Source organism: Nannobrachium achirus, assembly GCF_963921795.1.
Source record: "Nannobrachium achirus genome assembly, chromosome: 5".
In the NCBI taxonomy this organism is placed as follows: domain Eukaryota; kingdom Metazoa; phylum Chordata; class Actinopteri; order Myctophiformes; family Myctophidae; genus Nannobrachium; species Nannobrachium achirus.
In genome coordinates, this window is record NC_137814.1 from 55,976,095 (window position 1) to 55,996,678 (window position 20,584).

Here is a 20,584-nt window from a genome sequence, read left to right on the forward strand (position 1 = left end):
CGGCAAAGAGCGTTGGTGTAGAGGGGAAAAGGAGCAGAGTACAGAGTGAAAGGTCAAATATTGACGGCTCAAGTGGTTAAATATCTGAAAACACAAATTGCCTTGAATCCAAAATACACTGATGACCGTTGCTGTCAAAACCATGACACTATACGGAATCTATGAAAAGCTTGTGGGGGTCCCTGCTTCATCTCTCTCTCAAGTAGGGGGTCCTTGGCCTGAAAACGCTGAAGACCCCTGCCTTAATGTGTTAATGGCAGGCAGGCAGGCAGCGTCACGTACAAAAGTACAAAGTACAGCAGCCAGGGCCCTGCCAAGCGTGCTAATGTATGCAGCAGTAAAATGGAATTAGTGCACTCTTCTGAATGCAAGTGACGTGTAATAGCTCTCTCCCACAGCCAGGAACATGTACTACGTGACTAGACCCCCCCTTCTGCTCTCATTACACCTCTGTTGGACATGAACTTGATGTAGGTGGTGGTCCAGAACCGTGTTCTTCCCAAAGCCCTTGATGAATATAACGACGACGCCGTGGTGGGAAGAAACCTCTTATCTCCATGTTTTAACCTTTTGTGTGTGTTTTTTCTTTTTTTGAGCGGTGACTGCTGCTCCAACATTTGACCGAGTGTCTTGTATTTTATTTTGTTTGTCACTTTCTCCATATACTTCCATACATACAGAAAATGAAACAAACCCCCATACAGTGTGTATGTGACGTGCAATTCATCTAAAACGTTATTCATCTAAAAGGTACCAACACTCACATATACTGTAGGTAAAGTGCCATGGTGCAGTCCTTTAAAAAGTTAGCAGCACAGTCTTAGTAAAGTGCTGTTGTGCATTTCAAAAGTGCAATCATGTCCCGTCCAATCAGTTTAGGTCCATATGTCCGTACTGTATGTACAGTAAGAGTACAGCCTCAACAGCTGCAAATACCGATGGGTGATCTGCCTCCAAGCGGCGCTGTTGAGCAGCCTACGGCACCATTCACTTCACACTGGGTGTGATTTTTGGGGGGAAATGAATGCTCTACTCGATCATACTACGGCATCACACAAAAGCATCAAAGGTAGCATTTGTGGCACTTTTTAAGCTTGTCAATCTACTACTTCTGCTATTTTTTAATTTGAATCCAGAAAAGTAACTGTTTTCTGACTAAATTTGGTTTCCATCCGATAGAGACGAAACAACTCACGGACAGGTCAGTGGTGGAGAAGTAGAGTAAGTTCTTTTACTCTAACTTAACCACTTAAACTCATTCACTGCCAAGCATATTTAACCAACCACTGCCAGCTATTTTTAGTTTACCTTCCCAAGTAGTCATAGAATATAGCTTTCTCTGCTTCAGTGGAACAAAAACACAAGTGATTTGGCCACTCCTAGCCATAGTCATTCAGCATTTAAGACCCGCGATGCGCGACGCGATAGAAGTGAAGAAATGGCCGATTCAGTGGAAACGTTAAACAGGGAGCGGGCGTGCCAACCTGATTCCCATGACGTCAAACTCTGGTTCCTTGTCCGCTGTGATTCCACCTTTTTTGACAGTGAATGAGTGAACGTGGGATTGGCAGTAAATGAGTTAAAGCAAGGGTCTTCAGCAGGGGATCTGAGACCCTTAGGGGGTCCTCAGGGTTACTACAGGGTGTCCTCCAAATCTTTGAGTGATAGAAAACTTTTTTTCTCCTTTTTTATATGTATGCACTTGAACCCTAGTGTCCATATTCTGAGAACTTTAGCCAAAAATAGCCGATCTACAAGCTCACAACGCCTCGTGCTGCGAGGCGTTGTGAGCTTGTAGATCGGCTATTTTTGACAAAGAGGTTTGGTGTAGAGGGGAAAAAGGGCAGACCAAGTACAGTGAAATGTCAAGTTCATTAAGTATTGACAGTTCACGTGGTTAAATATCTGAAAACACACATTGACAAGAATCCAAAAACACTGATAATCGTGCTGTCAAACAATGAAACAATATGGAAACTATGAAGGTTATCGGGGTCCCTGCTTCATCTCTCTCTCAACTAAGGGGTCCTTGGCCTGAAAACGTTGGAAGACCCCTGAGTTAAGGTTTAAATCCTCTATTTTTGTTATTAAAAAGGTCGTCACTTCACAGTCACCTGTCAAAATCCCCTCCCTCGAGGGTCCCGACCCGTGTGTAGCACCAGGTGATAGTCCAGAGCCAGTGTGATGCAGCCAGGCTGTGCGGGACATTGTGTAGTCTGCCAGTTCACGTCAGCATCAGTCAGCCCTGTCAAGCACGTTGACAGCTCCTGCCTCCCAGCCCTCTGCACGTTCACAACGTTTTAATCGTTTTAATCTGTCTTTTAACAGGACATAAACAAATCCCCGTCACCCGGAGGGGTGTGTGTTTGCGTGTGTGATTGTGTGTGTGTGTGTGTGTGTGTGTGTGTGTGTGTGTGTGTGTGTGTGTGTGTGTGTGTGTGTGTGTGTGTGTGTGTGTGTGTGTGTGCGTGCGTGCGTGCGTGCGTGCGTAGACATTCAGTAAAAGAAAAAAACTTCCGTATCCATTTTCAAAGCACGATGAAAGACATTGCTATTGAGTGTGTTACGGTGCTAAAAATTAAGACTTGGCGTTCACTTAAAAACAAACACATTAACATACCCGCACGCATGCTTAATCGCAGGGCTTTCAAGAATCGACACTGACTGACAGTGACTGTGCATTCACACGAATTCAAATCATTTGAGAAACCATAGCAAAACACACAGATGACAACTGCACAGCAGGGGGGCTGACAGACTATGGGGGCTCTTAAGTCTGACATCATTTTTGTAGGCAGAGGAGAACTTTTGGGGCCAAAAGGCCCCAGCGCCCATGAATCTTTTTACTATTTTTACTATTTACTAATTTGTCTTCTCTTTCTTGTTGACAGGGAAGTGGTGGAACTATACTTTAGTCGTTATTTTTGTCTCGGATCTGTTGAAATAGCGAGGGACACATATTGACAATAAATCTGCTTGGAGGTCCGACTACAAAATGATGTCACGGCTTAAAAGCCCCATAGACACAAAGCTGTATGAAATGACTAAATGCCTTTGGTCTTTAACGACACAGTCCAGCCTGCACTAGGCTACAAGAACAATCACAACACCGCCGCAGCGTCATTTTGGAACCCACTCCATGAGCGTCTCTTTATCAATAGCTAAGCCCTCTGTTTGGGCACTTGAGCCAAAGATTGTTAGTATAGGAAGATATACAATCCCAATTGGATCCACTAGATCCTAACAAATGATCTCCTAAAGTGAGCACTGGCCGGCATCTGATGGCAAATCTCACGAACGTTCTCTTTACCGGTGCTAGAAGAGTGTGTTGCTGGGACAGAGAAAGGTTGATAAATAAAGTAGATTTTCTCCTTATTTGATCTCTGAAGAAAGGAATTGTAGTATGAAAATGTTGGGGAATATTGTGTGGCTTGTGTCGATCGGGTGCAACATTTAGTTCAGTGATGGTGGAGCTAAAGAATGGTTCAGAAGCTGTGTTCACGTTCACTCTCCCACTGGAATGAAGACCGGGTACGCGTTATTGCGCATTATTACTTAAACCATTATTTTATGCTTTAACTGTTGAAAAATAGCAGATATACAAGCTCATCGTCACCATAATTTTCAGTTGATAACATGGTCTCAATATAATCGACAATATCCTGTTTATCCATTGTGCCGAATTCTTTTACACGTTTTCATTTGGACAATGAACGCTCTGGCTTGTGTCGGTGACTCGCACTGTACAAAGCTGGTGCAATTTGTACTGAAGAAACAAACAAAGCACGTGTCTTTCTTGGACAGTCTAGATAGTTTAGATATCCCTTGCTCAATATGTTTCTGTCTCCGTTCTATGGAGCTCCGCTGTTGTGTTTACATATCCGTTCATGTTCGCTGAACTCCGCTCATTAAACTCCCGCAGTTAGCAGCTCTGTTGATAACAAGTGATGCTGATGATGATGTATATGCCCTATGGATTGTTTAGCCAGCTGTTTTCCAGACAAAGATCTAAAATGAATGAATCTGACGGGGGACAAGTTAAATCACTTGCGGTGGTGAAGACAGTCAGGTTACCTTTTTTTCAACACATCCATCTCTGTCACAACAACGAGCGGAGTGAAGACTCAACCGGGCCAAGAGTTCAGTTCCCAAACAGATCAAAGACATTTAGCAGGGTACACGGGGGACGGTGCGCATAAACAAAACCTTCAAAAAGGGTTGTGTTTTTTTGTGTGAAGGATTTCAAGAAGTCGGCTTCTCTTAAATATATATTTGGGCACTGGCATGTCCCCCCCTGTCTACTCTGGGATTTGCAGCAAACAAAAGGTTCAGACGTGTGTGTGTGTGTGTGTGTGTGTGTGTGTGTGTGTGTGTGTGTGTGTGTGTGTGTGTGTGTGTGTGTGTGTGTGTGTGTGTGTGTGTGTGTGTGTGCGTGCGCGTGCGTGTGTGTGCGTGCTTGTGTGTATTCCTCTCGTCATTGATCCAAACAGCATGCGGTTAGATTCTGATCAACCACTTGATCCTGTATTATACAGTACTGTATTATACTGTATTATACTGTATTATACATTATTATATTTAGTACTGCGTTGTTTATAGTGGCGTACATAAATAGTGAAAATACATTGACCTATTAAGACCAGGAAAGCATCTGTGTCATTTTAGATTTGAGCTAGAAACCATTATTTAAAGCGAACATAAAACTTAAAAATGTGCTTCCCTGGACTGGATTCAGGGGCTTGGCTTGGCAGTTGGACCCCGGGCTCCCCCAGAGTGAGTGTCTTAGTGTCCTTGAGACACTGAACCCCTAATTGCTCCCTATGAGCCTTGCATGGTTTCCTCTGACATCGGTGTATGGATGTGTGTGTGAATGGGTGAATGTAGTGTACAATGTAGTGCACAATCTCTTCGGATAAAGGCGCTAGCTATATAAATGCACCATCTAATCTATCTATAAATGCGAGAAGTCTCTGCGTGTCTGTAATCCGCGTATCTCGAGAACCGTTCGTCCCACCGGCTTCAGATTCGGCACACGCGTTCCCCGCCGCGGCGCGGAGTGCAGTGCCGGGCCTCGACCCGACCCGACGCGCGGTTTTCCGAAACCGACCGAAACGTTCGGAATATCCTTATGCGGAGCTGATTGTTGACATCAGGCTGTTCCGGAGGAAATCGGCGCAAGCGCTGACTCATTGTGACATCACTCATAAAAGGCTCTGACATCACGTACGCCACATGAGTCAACAAAAAATCTCTGAATATCTCCATATAGCATATATGGTCAACAAAACATCTCTGAATATCTCCATATAGCATATATGGTCAACAAAACATCTCTGAATATCTCCATATAGCATATATGGGCATAAAATGGACGCAGAATCACAAAGATCTCCATATACGGGCATAAAGGGACGAAGACAGACGGATACAGAGATCTCCATAAATGGGCATAAAATGGACGCAAATGGCATATATGGGCATAAAATTTACGCAGAATCACAAAGATCTCCATATACGGGCATAAAGGGACACAGACAGACAGATACAGAGATCTCCATATATGGGCGTGAAATGGACGCAAATAGACAGATATCTCCATATATGGGCATATGGGCATAAAATGGACCCAGAACTATATCTGCAGTGATCTCCATATATGGACATAAAATGGACGCTGACAAACAGACAGATAACAGATATCTCCATATATGGGCATAAATGGACACAGGCAAACAGATGGTCAAAACGGGTCCTATGACAACAGGTATAATGGGGTTTGCATTAAAGGGCGGGGCATTCATTCCCTATTTACATCGTTCCCGAGTTGGCCAGGTCGCCGACTAGACGCTGGGCCGCCCGAAGGGCGGCCCAGCTTCTAGTAATAACTATTAATTTATGGAATGGCAGTCTGTCTGCCGTCTGTCTACAGTACTCTGATGTCATAGTACGGAGGTCACATACATGGCCTGGACACGGAACACCATATATGGGCATAGGACACGGAACACCATAAACAGGCATAAACAGGTGAAATAGTTCCCATATTTCTGACATCACTGATACTGCGCAAGCTCATGCCCAAATTTGGAGATGACTGATACGTCTGGGTTCTCCACCATTACTACGATTTCAATTCCCATACAGTATATTGTGCCAGGCAAGGTCCTAGTTTACATATCATTTTGGGGGTCCTTTGTATGAAAAGTTTGAGAACCACTGACAAAACTGTTAGGATTTAGAAGACATTTAGTAGAATAGATCCTCAGGTCTTAACACAGTGGTTCTCCTGTGGGTCGGGACCCCCAGGGGGGTCCCCAAATTATTTCGGGGGTCCCCAGATGATTAACGCCTTGCATTGCTAGGCGTTATGAGCATGTAGATCTGCTATTTTCACAATAAAACCATGTTATACAAAATGTAGTTCCTCAACTCTTAGTGCTCGTCAGGGTGGGGGGTTCCTCAGTTAAAATATGATTCTCTTTGGGGTCACGGCCTGAAAAGGTTGAGAACCACTGTCTTAACTCATTTGTAGCCGATCCCGAGAATACTCGCGAAATATACTCGAGTATTTATAGTGCCGATCCCGAGTATACGCGCGATATTTACTGTATATACAGTAAAGCTGGCAAGGGCTACGTACCGTCCGTTGGAAAGTGCTGGCACGGGTGGACTCGCGGATTCATCATCATCGCACATCCACGTGCACACAATAGTGATTCCTTAACATGGAAGCCAACGGTCTTTCTCATCTTTGATGTCCATTTTTTTCTCCAAAAAACACTTTTGATGCCAAGGATGGCATTGGATTCTCGCTAAAATAGTACAAGCTGAAAGGCATCGATCTGCCATTACTGTTTATGCTTTGGACGACAACACTTCCGGGTAAATCTCAAAAGCTCGTCAAGTAGGAATTGTGAGCGCGATCTACTTCCGGCCTTCAAAATAAGAGACTGGCCGCGGACGGAGCAGGCGAACGGCAGCTTGGACGTTTAACCCTTTCATGTCTGGAGCACTAAATGGGTTAAGGAACAAGGCAGCGGGTTACGGTCGCTGCGGCGGCGCCAGCGGCGGCGGCAGCGGCGGCGGCGTCTTACCCTGAGGAAGGAGTCCAGCGCTCCGTTCTCCATGAACTCGGTGATGATGAGCACAGGGCAGGAGCGCGTCAGCACGCCCTCCAGGCGGATGACGTTGGGGTGGTCGAACTGGCCCATGATGGACGCCTCCGCCAGGAAGTCGCGGCGCTGGCGCTCCGTGTAGCCCGCCTTCAGCGTCTTGATGGCCACCACCGCCTCGCGCCGCCCCGGCTGCTTGAGGCGCCCGCGGCACACCTCGCCAAACTCACCTGGTTGGGTGGGGGTTTGATGTAGGGGGGAGTGAGCAAAAGGTGGGGGTGGGTGGGGGGGGGGGGGGGGGGGTGGAGGGTGGGGTGGGGGAAGAGGTGGAGGAGAAGGGGTGGTGGAGGGGAGGAGTGAGGGAGAGGGAACATTACTGGACGGTACGGAGGGAGAGACAGAGTGCATTCTGGGGTGTGGTGGGAACTAGGGCTGCGGTCGCGGCACTTCAGATCAAACTGACTGATTTAATCGATCATGATTTTTTTTAAATAGATCAATAAGAAAAAAGCGATAATCGGTAATGTAGTAATATAATCGATTAATATTGAAATAGGCAAAAGTCTTCAAAGGCAAAACTTTTCAAAACCCAAAAAATCTTTTTGCACGTCACTTGTGCGATAAAGTGGTTAGTTGATTCATTGATATATAACATTTTAAAACAATAAAGAAAAGAATATAAACAAAGAAAAACTAAAATATTCTTGAATAATAATCGTTTAATTGTGGGCTCGCTGAAAGCGAGCACACGTATGTTATCGTCATTATTTATCTATCAGTCAAGCACTCCTCGACAGTACAAAGGCAGGGCCCTTAGCCAATGAGGTGCAGCCAAAGGGTAGATCTTTATGCCCATACATGGTGTTACATGCGAGCCCACACTGTTTCGTAGGAACAGTATTTCTAGTTTAAAAAAAAAAGTAATTCATAGAATAACCACTTAGAAATAACTGATAGTCTCAGCCCTAGTGGGAACAGAGTGGAAACTAACCTAAGGGGAAAGAGGAGGAGGAGGAGGAGGGACAGACAGAGAGAGGAGAGAAACAGGGGACCTGGCGGGTCTAAAGAAAGACACTGGGAAAGACAGTGAGAGATAGAGAGAGAGACACAGACAGGCTGGAGGAGGAGGTTCAGACAGGCGGGCTCGGGGACCTGGCGGTCTCTAAGACGCCGGGGAGCAGCGGGGGAGACGACGGCCTCCTGGATGGAGTGACTGTGACCTCGGGGCGGCGGTGCGGGAGGGGGGAGGGGGAGGGGGAGGAGGAGAGGGGGGAGGACGGGTGAGGAACTTGAGGGCTTTGCGTCTGGTGTCTGGAGAGAGACAGCGTGTTTGTGAGGAGCAGAACGACAGAGAGACAGAGAGGTCGGACGAATTGGGAACAGGCTGTCATTTGGAGGTGAACTCAGGACACGACATGCTCCTGGAGACACAACAACAAGAGCCCAGAAGAGAAGCGGAGCTATAGCAGAGGATGAGAGAGGGAAGAAGACTTTCACCTCCTCCACCGCCCCGGCCTCCTCCCTCCACCACCCACGGCTCTCACAGCTCATCACAGCTACAGTGGCGGGAGAAGAACTTCTTTTTTTTTTGCTTGAGTAAAAGTAGCAAGTAGCAGTACAAAATAGCTCTAGTACAGTGTACGCACAGTGTTGTGAATTGTTGTTGTCGGGTGGAAACCGTGTATGTCCAAAACCGTTCGTTTTGTATTTATTGTTTTAAAAATGATTTAAACTAGTGAAAACAGCCCATCTACGAGCACACCAGCCGATCTACGAGCACACAACGTTGTGTGCTTCTAGATCGGCTGTTTTCACTACTTCTGTGCGACGGCCTTGCATGATGAAGCAGGGCTTTATTTTGCAAAAAAAAAAAAAAACGTACAAATTTGAAACTTGGAGATATGAGGTTTCTGCCCGACAGTGACGAAATGTACCCTACTTAGTTTACCACTGCAGAGCTACCATGTTCCTTCTTCTCCCAGAACAAGGTTCTCTTTGGTAACAAGAGATGAAAGGGATTCACAAAGGACCGGGGAATAAAACATTTATTAGTAGAGAATTGTTATGCCACCCGATCTTTTGCGTTTCATCATTAAGGAGAAACATCGTGACTCGGTTTTACCTGCGCCGATAACTTCCTCTATTTTCACGCAGGAGATGTCGATCTCTTTGGCAAACTCGTGGACGGCCTCGTTGGGGTCCTCGTAGGTGAACGGGTCGATGTACACCTTCACCCCCGGGGAAACTGAAGATGGGAGAGAATTTTCACTGTGTTAGCAAGACGCTCTTAAAGGGATATTCCACTTTCAACAGGGAAACGGCTCATGGGCTTCTCTCCACATACACACCCATTGTAACTTCTAATCATGATAGATTCATTAAAAACACCCATTATTTTTCTAGTGACTCATACTACCCTTCTAATATGTGAGCAGGCTGTGTTTTTTCCAATAACTTTATTCATTTATTTTTTATAATCATTTGGGAAAATGGAAAAAATTAAATACAAAAAATAATTATTAAAAATAAATGAAAAAAGTTATTGAAAAAACACGGCCTGCTCACGTATTAGGAGGGTAATATGAGTCACCAGAAAAAATTATATGTGTTTTTAATGAATCTATCATGGTTAAAATGAAGTTTGAAGTTACAATGGGTGTGTGTGGGGAGAGGCCCTAAATATTGAATCAAGCAAATTAAAAACTGTCCAGGGTGTTCATAAAAGACAATAAAATGACCAAAAGTTTTTTGAAAGTGGAATATCCCTTTAACCAGAGCCCCATACAATAAGGTAATTAATCAGATAAATAGAATGCAACGAGAACAGTGCTGTGCCTCGAGAAACTAGGATAGCAGCCAGGTAAACAATGAACCTGGCATCTGTCTAAACAACATGCTATCTAAATCACATCCTGTACATTTGAATTGTGGCAGAGTACAAACAAATGGCGAGAAGATAGAATCACGAAGGACTTTAAGCATTTTAGTCGGGGGCGTTAGGGATATTTCGCGCAATATCTATACTATAATTTTGCGAATGTCTGACTGAGTGAGTGAGTGAGTGAGTGAGTGAGTGTCTGTCTGTCTGTCTGTCTGTCTGTCTGTCTGTCTGAAACAGCGTTTCTCCTCAGTGGCTGGAGCAATTGATCTGAAATCGCATCACCATTAGCATATGAACACACCTAACATAACTGTGAAGCCCGTTTGTCACTTTCACAAATCGTATGCTGTATTTTCGCATTTTTATGGTGTATCTACTATCTATTCTGGGGGGGGGGGATGGGGGGGTAGCCATTAAACGAAACGGGTATTTCTTACATTGCTGCTCCTACATATTATCATGCAAGCACCAGTTAAAGTTACTTTCCATCCCTCATATACTGTATGCATGAGGCACATCTATTCTGCATCTAGCATGAGGCAACATGTTTAACCAGCTCTCTCTGTGTGTGTGTGTGTGTGTGTGTGCAGGCAGGCGGGTGTGTGCGCAGGCGGGTGGGCGGGGGGGGGGGGGGGGGGGATTGGGGGGGGGGGGCGCCATTAAACGAAACGGGTATTTCTTACATTGATGCTCCTACATATTATCATGCAAGCACCAGTTAAAGTTACTTTCCATCCCTCATATACTGTATGCACAGTGCACATCCCATAACCCACACACTGCACATCATTTTGGAGCTCATATTTTTGAACGGGTAAGGGCTAGTTAGTCTAAAAGCGCCAAATTTTTGCACAGATGTAGCCCAGGGCATGCTCTAATGATTTAGCTAGGACGCCCGAGTCGGCGACCTTCGGGGTCGCCACAGCGGCCAAATTAAGTTGGGCTCCCATCGACTTTCTAGACAGGAGGAAAATACCCAGAAAAGATTCATCACTTTTCACCGTTTTGTGGCCGTTTTTTAAAGCGAAAAAATAAATACAAAACGAAGGGGCTATAAATGGCCTATAAATGGCCAAAGAAAACGCCCACAAAACGGTGAAATCACTAAACCATCGTTTTCTGGGGCCATTTATATCCCAAGGAATGTTTTTTGTGCAAAACAAATGATTGCAATGGATTCAGCATCATGACAAACCCCTAGTTAGACCCCTCACATCCTACTTAAATACCGGGGAAAAAAATGTTTTTCTGGGTATTTTCCTCCTGTATAGAAAGTCGATGGGAGCCCAACTTGATTTGGCTGCTGTGGTGACCCCGAGGGTCGCCGACTCGGGCGCCCTAGCTAAATCATTAGAGCATGCCCTGGGTTACATCTGTCAAAATTTGGCGCTTTTAGACTAATATAGTGCGAAATGGCCATGTTATCTCCCTAACGCCCCCAACTATTTAGCCAGACTGTACGAGTGTACAGAACCCAAACAAAAATAAAACATTCACATGCGGTACAGAATATTAAGCCTGGCTGTTTCTCACATTGGTCACATTTAAGGTTCATGCTGAAATAGTATTAAGCAATTCAGATGTGACATAATTCAATAATAAGTATGTTTAAAGTGGTATTAACCACAGATGTGTCCAAGGAGAAACTGCCATAGTTGTTTTGCTTGTTTGAGTTTGAGTAAAACTATGTTGACTGAAAACTGTTCCTGAAAATCTGGGAAAGCTTTAAAGGGGCCCCACCATGAATTTCTCATTTTTCATTTTCTTTCTTGTTTTTTGGTCTTCCCAGTGTCTCTTCCAGCCCAAACAAACCCAATTCATTAACTCTAAGCCTTGTCTTTCATTTCAGTGATTTTCCGAATGGGCGTGTCTGAAACTCGGGCCCAATTCTATGTCACAGGGGGCTAATTTCCTATTGGACACCCTCGAGAGGGGGGCGGTACTTTTTGGGAGGCTATATTCTATTGAGATTGTATATATGAGGTGGAACCATGAGGTAAAGTGGTGCTAAAATTGGAACGATAGTTACGATACAGAGAAGATTACGATTGACTCTACAAGGTTCTCATCGTGGTTCTCTAATATTCTCTGTATCGTTCCAATTTTAGCCCAAAGACAGCACCCCGTTGCAAACAAAGTGCATTTTGGGCTTGGAATTAGAGAAAGACAGAACACGATATTTCAATATCTGAGTGGTTGTTTAGGCTAAAACCTGTATAAAACCGTATTATGGACCAATATTTATATAAAATATATATTTTTAAAAGCATGGTGGGGCCCCTTTAACCATTATTTTATACTTTGGCTATACAAAACACATACTATGGCAGGACCACAACAACCACTGCCAACATAGCAATGACATGGGCACCGGAGGGAAAAGAAGAACAGGAAGACCAAAGACCACCAGGTCTTGCTACTTGGTACGGTCGAGAAAGAAAGAAAAGAAGCAGGATGGACATTGTGGTCTGAAGTGAGGACTGCACAGCTGATGGAAGTGCTCTGTGAAGTCCTTGTGTGCCACAAGGCACCAAGTGGATACGTAACAGGTATACAAAACAAGCAGATATACAAGCTCACAGAGTGCCATTTCGTGCTGCGCAAGAGCTTGTAGATCTGCTATTTTTTTAGCTTGTAGATCTACTATTTTTTTTAAATCGTGGATATTTTGTGGAAATCTTTCAATATATATATTTTTAAACCGAACATTTTTAACTCCAATCTTTGCTTCTGGGGGTCCCGGGAACAAAATATTTTGAGATGGGAGCTCAAACACATATAATTGGGTTCTTGACATGAAAACGTTTGACATAACAATATACGTTCTTCAGAAAACTTTTGGGATTTAGAAAACATACATTTTAGAATCTGCTTCAGGTCTTAATGGGGTCAGGGGCTTTGAACATAATGTATTTTTTAAGCGAAACATTTGTAACTCAAATTTTGCTTCTGTGGGAGGGTCCCTGGAACTAAACATTTTGAGATGGGGATCCGTGCCCAAATACATATCATTTTGGGGGTCCTTCACATGAAAAAGGTTTTCAAAAAACCTTAGAAGGATTTGAAATATTCAAACACTTGCACACATTTTCACGATTTTTTCAAAAATGCGCGCGGCACTCGGTGCCGCGCTGCGAGCTTGTATATCTGCTATTTTTCAATAGTCAAAGCACAGAATGAGAGTGAATCCTTGTACCCAGGGCCCAGCATTTGGTGCGACACCCCTGAATGGGGTACTTGAGTAAATGTACTTTCCACTCATCAGTAACACAACCTTCAACAAGTCTTGAGGAGGAAGCAAGTGCTTTCTGTTCGTGAGAAGAACGGATTGAAGGCTTGTTGTTTTCCTGGTAATCTACTAATGACTGGACCATGAGTTCATGCTGTTTCCTGCTGCCTCGGTCAGATGATTGCACTAACTCAATGAATCAGGTGCTTCCTGACATATTCACACACACGCAAACGCACGCACGCACGCACGCACGCGCACACACACACACACACACACACACACACACACACACACACACACACACACACACACACACACACACACACACACACACACACACACACACACACACACACACACACACACACACACACACAGATTCGTGCACGTATAGAACCCACTTCCGTGCAGCACATTCACACATCCACATGGTCATACACGGATAGGCAGATTTTCAAACCGACTTTTTTAAACAGCCTTGCATCCTAGCAATCCCTATAATCAATGGATGGGAATTGATTGAATACCTTAAAGTGTGTCACGAGTCACAAGTTATGCTAAAACAGGGGTCTTCAACGTTTTCAGGCCAAGGACCCCTATTAGCTGAGAGAGAGATGAAGCAGGGACCCCCAGATTCCGTATAGCGTCATCGTTTGACAGCCCAATCATCAGTGTATTTTGGATTCATGTCAATTTGTGTTTTTAGATATTTAACAACTTGAACAGTCAATAAACGTCACCTTTCACTCTGTACTTAGTGTGCTCTTTTTTCCCCTCTACACCAAACCCTTTTGCCAAAAATAGCCGATCTACAAGCTCACAACGCCTCGCAGCGCGAGGCGTTGTGAGCTTGTAGATCGGCTATTTTTGCCTAAAGTTCTCAGAATATGGACGTTGGGGTTCAAGTGGTTAATATAAAAAAGGAGAACAAAAAAAATCTATGGCACACAGATTTGAAGGACCCCCTGTTGAGGACCCCTGTGCTAAAAGGATAACACAAAAATCCCCACAGGGCTTGTTCCTATTCTTGGCAAAGGGATTTGATGTAGACAGAAAGAAATACAGAGCCAGAACTCAGGTCCCGTTTACTAACTCTAGACTCTAGAGGGTTCCAGTGGTTTCATTTTCTTTTTCTCCACAATTTAGCCCTTATGCCAATCGATTCCTCCTCACACACACACATTTCTGCTTCCGTGTGCGTCTGTTGATGTGTGTGGACCAGGGAGGCGGGGGACGCGAGGGACCAAGACTTAAAGGAGTAGTTCACCCCCAAAGAATTTTTTTCTATTGATTACTCATGCCATGGAGACTTAAGTACAGTAACATTTGTTTGTATTTGTCGCATTCCTAAGACAAAAATTGTGTTAGAGTAAATTTACCTCCATTGATTCTGGATGGGGACCTGAATGCATTCGGGTCCCCATCCGGAATCAATTGGGGTAAATTTACTGTAATCAAAATATTTTCTTGGGAATGCGACAAATACCAAAACATATTATAGAACTCAAGTCTCCATGGCATGAGTAATCAATAGAAAAAAATCTCATTTTGGGGGTGAACTACTCCTTTAAGGTGCTTGTGAAAAAAGCGACTCGCCTCTCTGCCGCCCCAGGCCGCCCTGCTTCCCTCCCTCCAATCGCCAATAGGCTCTATGCATATACGCCATTTTGTTCTACTTCCGGGTGTCTTTCGACTTCCTTCACAGGTGTTACTGATGATACTAATGAAGGGTCTGTTTGATTTATTGTACAGTGGTTCTTTAATTTCAAGGACCCCCATAACTCTATACAAATGGAATCAACAAATGGAATCAAATGGACCCTTGCGGGTCCATTTTCTTCCATTTGTACACTCTCAAAGTTACACACCTGTATGGGGACATTTGGAACCTACTCAAGAACACTTTGAGACCCACTGGTGTAGCAGAGTGTTTCCAGTGAGCCAACATGCACAATATCAGCACCCTGACTTTGTTTGACCAGAATGGAACAGACCCTTCATTAGTATCATCGGTAACACCTGTGAAGGAAGTTGAAAGACACCCGGAAGTAGAACAAAATGGAGTATATGCATAGAGCCTATTGCGTTCACGTAGAAGCTCGACAAAGCCGGTCACACCGCCGAGACTAGGGGTTGGAATCCACCGCAGTGGTGAGAAGCCAACTCTACCGCCGTGCCACCCGAGCGCCCCCACACACAAAAACATGGTGGGTTATTTCATCTACCCAACCATTGAGTTATGAAATGTTTAACGCATTTGGTGTTATTTGTTTAGTATTGGGTTGTTTAATGCAAACTCAAGACTTGGGTCAAAATACTTTTTAAACCCAACCATAGGGTTATTACATTTTTTTTTTTTCTTTAAATTTTTATCCCACAATTTTGTAACCCATTTTTTCACCCAGTGCCAATTGCCTATGTAATCCTGGGCTCTGCTCTCCCTCTGCCAACCTGGGGAGGCAACGGACTAACCTCATGCTTCCTTCTATGCATGAGGAGTCCAAGTTGCTTCTTTTCACCTGACAGTGGAGATTTCCCTGGTTTGGACGTAGCGCGTGGAAGGAACACGTTATTCCAACCAGTTCCTTTCCCCTCCATCAGGCGCCCCGGCTGGCCAGGGGGAGGCATTATTGAGACCAGGATTACGTGCATGTTTTTGTGAGGGTATCAACCCTAGGAGACACGGGGAGAACATGCAAACTCCACACAGAAAGGCCCTATCGCCAACCCCACCTAGGGTGTGGGCGCTGATGACGCGGAGGAGGAACACCAGCCAAGCAGCTGACAAGCCCACAGCGTCCCCCGGCGGGAATCGAACCCAGGACCTTCTAGCTGTGAGGCGAAGCGCTAACCACTGCGCCACCGTGCCCCTGGGGTTATTACATATTTGACCGGATTATTTATAATACAAATAATTCTGGTGTTGGGTTGGGGGTGGTTCCGTGAACCCTGCGTCTGATATATGAGGTGGAACCATGAGGTAAAGTGGTACTAAAATTGGCTTGAATGGATTGGATCTTCATGGTTCTCATCATGGTACCATGTTAAAATTGGAACGATACAGAGAAGATCCAGGCATTGGGTTAAAAAATAACTCAAGTTGGGTTGTTTTTAACCCATCATTTTTTAGTGTGCAAGTCTAAAGGGTTTAAATAAGTTAAGTAGTGAGAGCATAACGCGTGGGACTGTGGGTGTTAAACCGAAAGCTACTCTGGTGTATGAATTCGCTGACTCGAGCTTTGGTTACAGAGTGGAGCGCTTGGCATAGCGTTGCGTCATGCACCCCTTCGGCAGTCACTCAGCGTTATGCCTGGCACCAACCCCATGGGGAGGTTATTAAGTCATTCAGAACGGGTACACAGTATTGTGTATCATTATTTTATGCTTTAACTACTGAAAAATAGCAGATATACAAGCTCACAGCGCGGCACCGAGTGCCGCGCTACGAGCTTGTACATCTGCTATTTTTGAGAAATCGTGAAAATTTGAATTTTGACACGATTCTATAAGTGTCTTTTGAATCCTTCTAAGGTTTTTTTGAAAAACCTGTGTTTCTATGTCAGCAATCTGGCTGGCCATCGTCAAAGAAAAGGTCCTTTTCACTTAACTGGAGCTCAGTTAGTCTGTTCTTGAGAGACTACTATGTCAAGTGGTTCTCAAACCTTTTCATGTGAAGGACCCCCAAAATGATATTTATTTGGCCACGGACCCGCATCTCAAAATATTTAGTTCCAGGGACCACCCAGAAGCAAAATTTGAGTTACAAACGTTTGCTTTGAAAATACATATATTCAAAGATTCGCACACATTTTCACGACTTTCTTTCAAAAATAGCAGATCTACAAGCTCGCAGCGCGGCACTCGGTGCCGCGCTGTGAGCTTGTATATCTGCTATTTTTCACTGGTTAAAGCGTTCAATAATTCTAGGCCTAAATGGGTTAAGTCAAACCAAAACTGCTGTATTCTCATTGTCTGAGACTTTCAACAAAAGTTTGGAAAGTCGTCAACACTATAATGGGATGTAGTTCTGAGGGCGTATGGTGCAACTTTAGTCTCGTTAACCTCTTCTGGATATGGTTTGTGTGTCTTTGATTGTAAACAATGCCGTTCCAGCACCATAATCACAGCGCAAACAAACGAGACAATTATCCACAGAACTGCGCACACGCACAGGTGGCGATAACAGCAGGTGGCGCGTTCTTTTTGAAAGCAGGTAGGCGGCGGGCGGCGCACACACTGTCCAGTCAAGTCGAGTTTCTTTGTGCAGCACCTTCAAACAAACAACTGAAGTTGACTAAAGTGCTGTACAATGAATTACTTTAGCTTTTTTTTATCCCATTTAGGCCTAGAATTATTGAATGCTTTAACCAGTGAAAAATAGTCAGATATACAAGCTCACAGCGCGGCACCGAGTGCCGCGCTGCGAGCTTGTAGATCTGCTATTTTTTGAAAAAGTCGTGAAAATGTGTGCAAATCTTTGAATATATGTGTTTTCAAAGCGAACGTTTGTAACTCAAATTTTGCTTCTGGATGGTTCCCTGGAACTAGATATTTTGAGATGCGGGTCCGTGGCCAAATAAATATAATTTTGGGGGTCCTTCACATGAAAAGGTTTGAGAACCACTGACATAGTAGTCGCTCAAGAACAGACTAACTGAGCTCCATTTAAGTGAAAAGGACCTTTTCTTTGACGATGGCTGGCCAGATTGCTGACAATAGAAACAGAGGTTTTTCAAAAAATCTTAGAAGGATTCAAAAGACACTTATAGAATCGGGTCAAAATTCTAATTTTCACGATTTTTCAAAAATAGCAGATCTACAAGCTCGCAGCGCGGGTACTGTAATAAAGGTACTGTAGTGTACACAGTACAAAAGAGAGGAAATCACAGCATATGCCTACAGTAGCATGAAGATAGAAATAGGTGTGTCTCACTGGTTCATTGGTTCGTTGACATTCTTTTGACAACATAATTCCCAAAATGCAAGGTTTACCATACTCTAATGTTTCTTTGAAGATCTGTCACACACATGACCACACACACAGGCACTCACTCACTCACGCACGCACGCGCGCACGCACGCACGCACGTGCGCACGCACGCACGCACGCACGCACGCACGCGCACACACACACAAACTTACTGTATTGCTGCAATTTCTCTGTGTACTCCAGTTCTGAGCCGGTGCGTTGTTTCCTTAAAAAAAAACAAAAAAAAACACACACACACACACACACACACACACACACACACACACACAGGCACACACAAAACCAAATCACGTTCACAGTTATTAGTCTTCAAACTGTGCCCTTGACTTTAATAATATCCAAGTTAACCGACAACAGAAGGTCGTACAATTATAATATAATCTGTTCCAGCAATGCTACTGCTGCTGATGCTGGCGTGCCAATTCTGGGCATGTCACGATAGGTGAACATTTGGCAAAAATAGGCGAACATTCAGCCAAAATAGCCAATATCGCAATGCCATGCGTTGTTAGCTTGTAGATTGTTTACTATTAGACATAGAACAAAGTATAGGGTTTAAGCGGAAACAAGTGTACAGTATGAGGCCGTCGTTCTGTTGAGAGCGAGTGAAACATATCGTTGAGGTGCGTGTTAATGAAAGGAGAGAGGCTCACTTGAGGCAGATGATAGCTATGACCACCAAGGCCACGATGACGACCAGCCCCGCCGACGCAGAGCCCACGATGAGAGGCAGCTGGTCCTGTACTGACCTCTGAGGGTCACCTGGAGAGAGACGCACACACACGTTTACACACATCACAGACAGTAAGAACACAACACACTGTATCTGCCGGCAGCGGTGGAAAAAGTACTCAAATGTTTTACTTAAGTAGAAGTATCAATACTGCAATGTAGGAATACTCTGTGAGGAGTAAGTCCCGGTATTCAACATTTACTTGAAAATACAAAAGTGTTGGCATCAAAATGTACCTAAATTATCAAAAGTAGGAAGTACTCATTATGCAGAATGTCCCATTACACAAGTTTTCAAATGTTTCAAATGTATAAAAATCTTTTGAAAATAGCAGATCTACAAGTTCACTCACAATTGTCTATTTTCAAGTAGCCGAAATGTATATAGGGCTGAAGTGGTTAATGTATGTTTTGTAATAATAATCAAAATCTACAAAGTAAAGTTTTCAAATAATTGCAGTGCCTCTGAGATGTAGTGGAATAGAAGTAAAATAATTGGAAATGGCAAACACTTTAATCAAGTGAAAGTGCATAAAAGTTGTACTTAAGTACAGTGCTTGAGCAAATATATCACTGCATCACAGACAGTAAGAACAGAACATACTGTATGTGTCGGTGTGCAGAAAGGAGAACACTGTGCAGATAGATGCATCAGGGGTTGACACTAAGGTCTCAGAGGCACTTGCCCGTCGGGCAATACAGGTCATGTTCTACTTGCCCAAAGTTCTTGCCCACTTGCCCGAAAAGTAAATCGTCAATTATAAAATGATAGGTAACATTTGAATTACCATTTTTACTTCCTGGGGCTGTGCTTTAAAAAATGTCATACCTAATTTTGTATGCCAAATACCTACATAACTATGAATATGACTGTGGGTTATTTTAACAGTGAGAACAGCACATTATAGGTAAACAGTGCTCTTATTTTACATTCCAAACCAGGAGACAGAGCGCTCTTGCAACGTTCAGTTGTTTAGACAGATACAGTATCTTGCTTATAGACGGTTACGTCCCCTCTCAAACAAGCACTTGCCCTGTCGGGCAACCTGAAAGCAAACTCCACCTGCCCCAAAGCTTTTTTTACCTGCCGGGGGCAGGTGGGCAAGCCTTAGTGTCAATGCCTGTGCATGCTTCATATCCTACCATCAAAGCAGCCAGGGTCTGATTTATTTGGCCGATGAGAGGGAAATGAGTACTGTACATTGCCGTTGTCCGGTGGAAACCTTGTGTGTCCAAAACCGCATTTATCGTTTTAAAAAATGATTTAAACTAGTGAAAACAGCCGATCTACAAGCACACAACGCCTCGCGCCGCGAGGCATTGTGTGCTTGTAGATCTGCTGTTTTCCCTACTTTTGTGCGACGGCCTTGTACGATGAAGCAGGGCTTTACTTTGTGAAAGAACGTACAAATTTGAAACTTGGAGATATGAGGTTTCTGCCCGACAACGACGATATGTTTTATCGCCGTTTCTGATCAGAGCCAGTGAAATGGGTTTCATACTTACGTTTGATAAAATCACAATTTAATACAAATATGTATTATATGCTAATTACATTAACTCTTTACAAATTAAAAAAAATAGCTCACTTGTAGATGAACTATTTTTGCTAATTGTCGTAAGAAGAAGTCTAGTGC

At 44.0% G+C, this 20,584-nt stretch overlaps 1 protein-coding gene across 1 annotated transcript in view; it reads right to left on the reverse strand.

Moving 5' to 3' along the window:
- ephb3a (eph receptor B3a) overlaps positions 1–20,584 on the reverse strand; it is a gene marked incomplete at both ends in the record, with an annotated part of 142,970 nt that overhangs the window by 42,942 nt on the left and 79,444 nt on the right. Inside the window, 4 exons of the mRNA XM_080726752.1 lie at positions 7,095–7,342; positions 9,235–9,357; positions 18,368–18,420; positions 18,869–18,977. Coding sequence (XP_080582878.1) covers positions 7,095–7,342; positions 9,235–9,357; positions 18,368–18,420; positions 18,869–18,977 — 533 coding nt within the window. The remainder of the gene's footprint in view (positions 1–7,094; positions 7,343–9,234; positions 9,358–18,367; positions 18,421–18,868; positions 18,978–20,584) is intronic.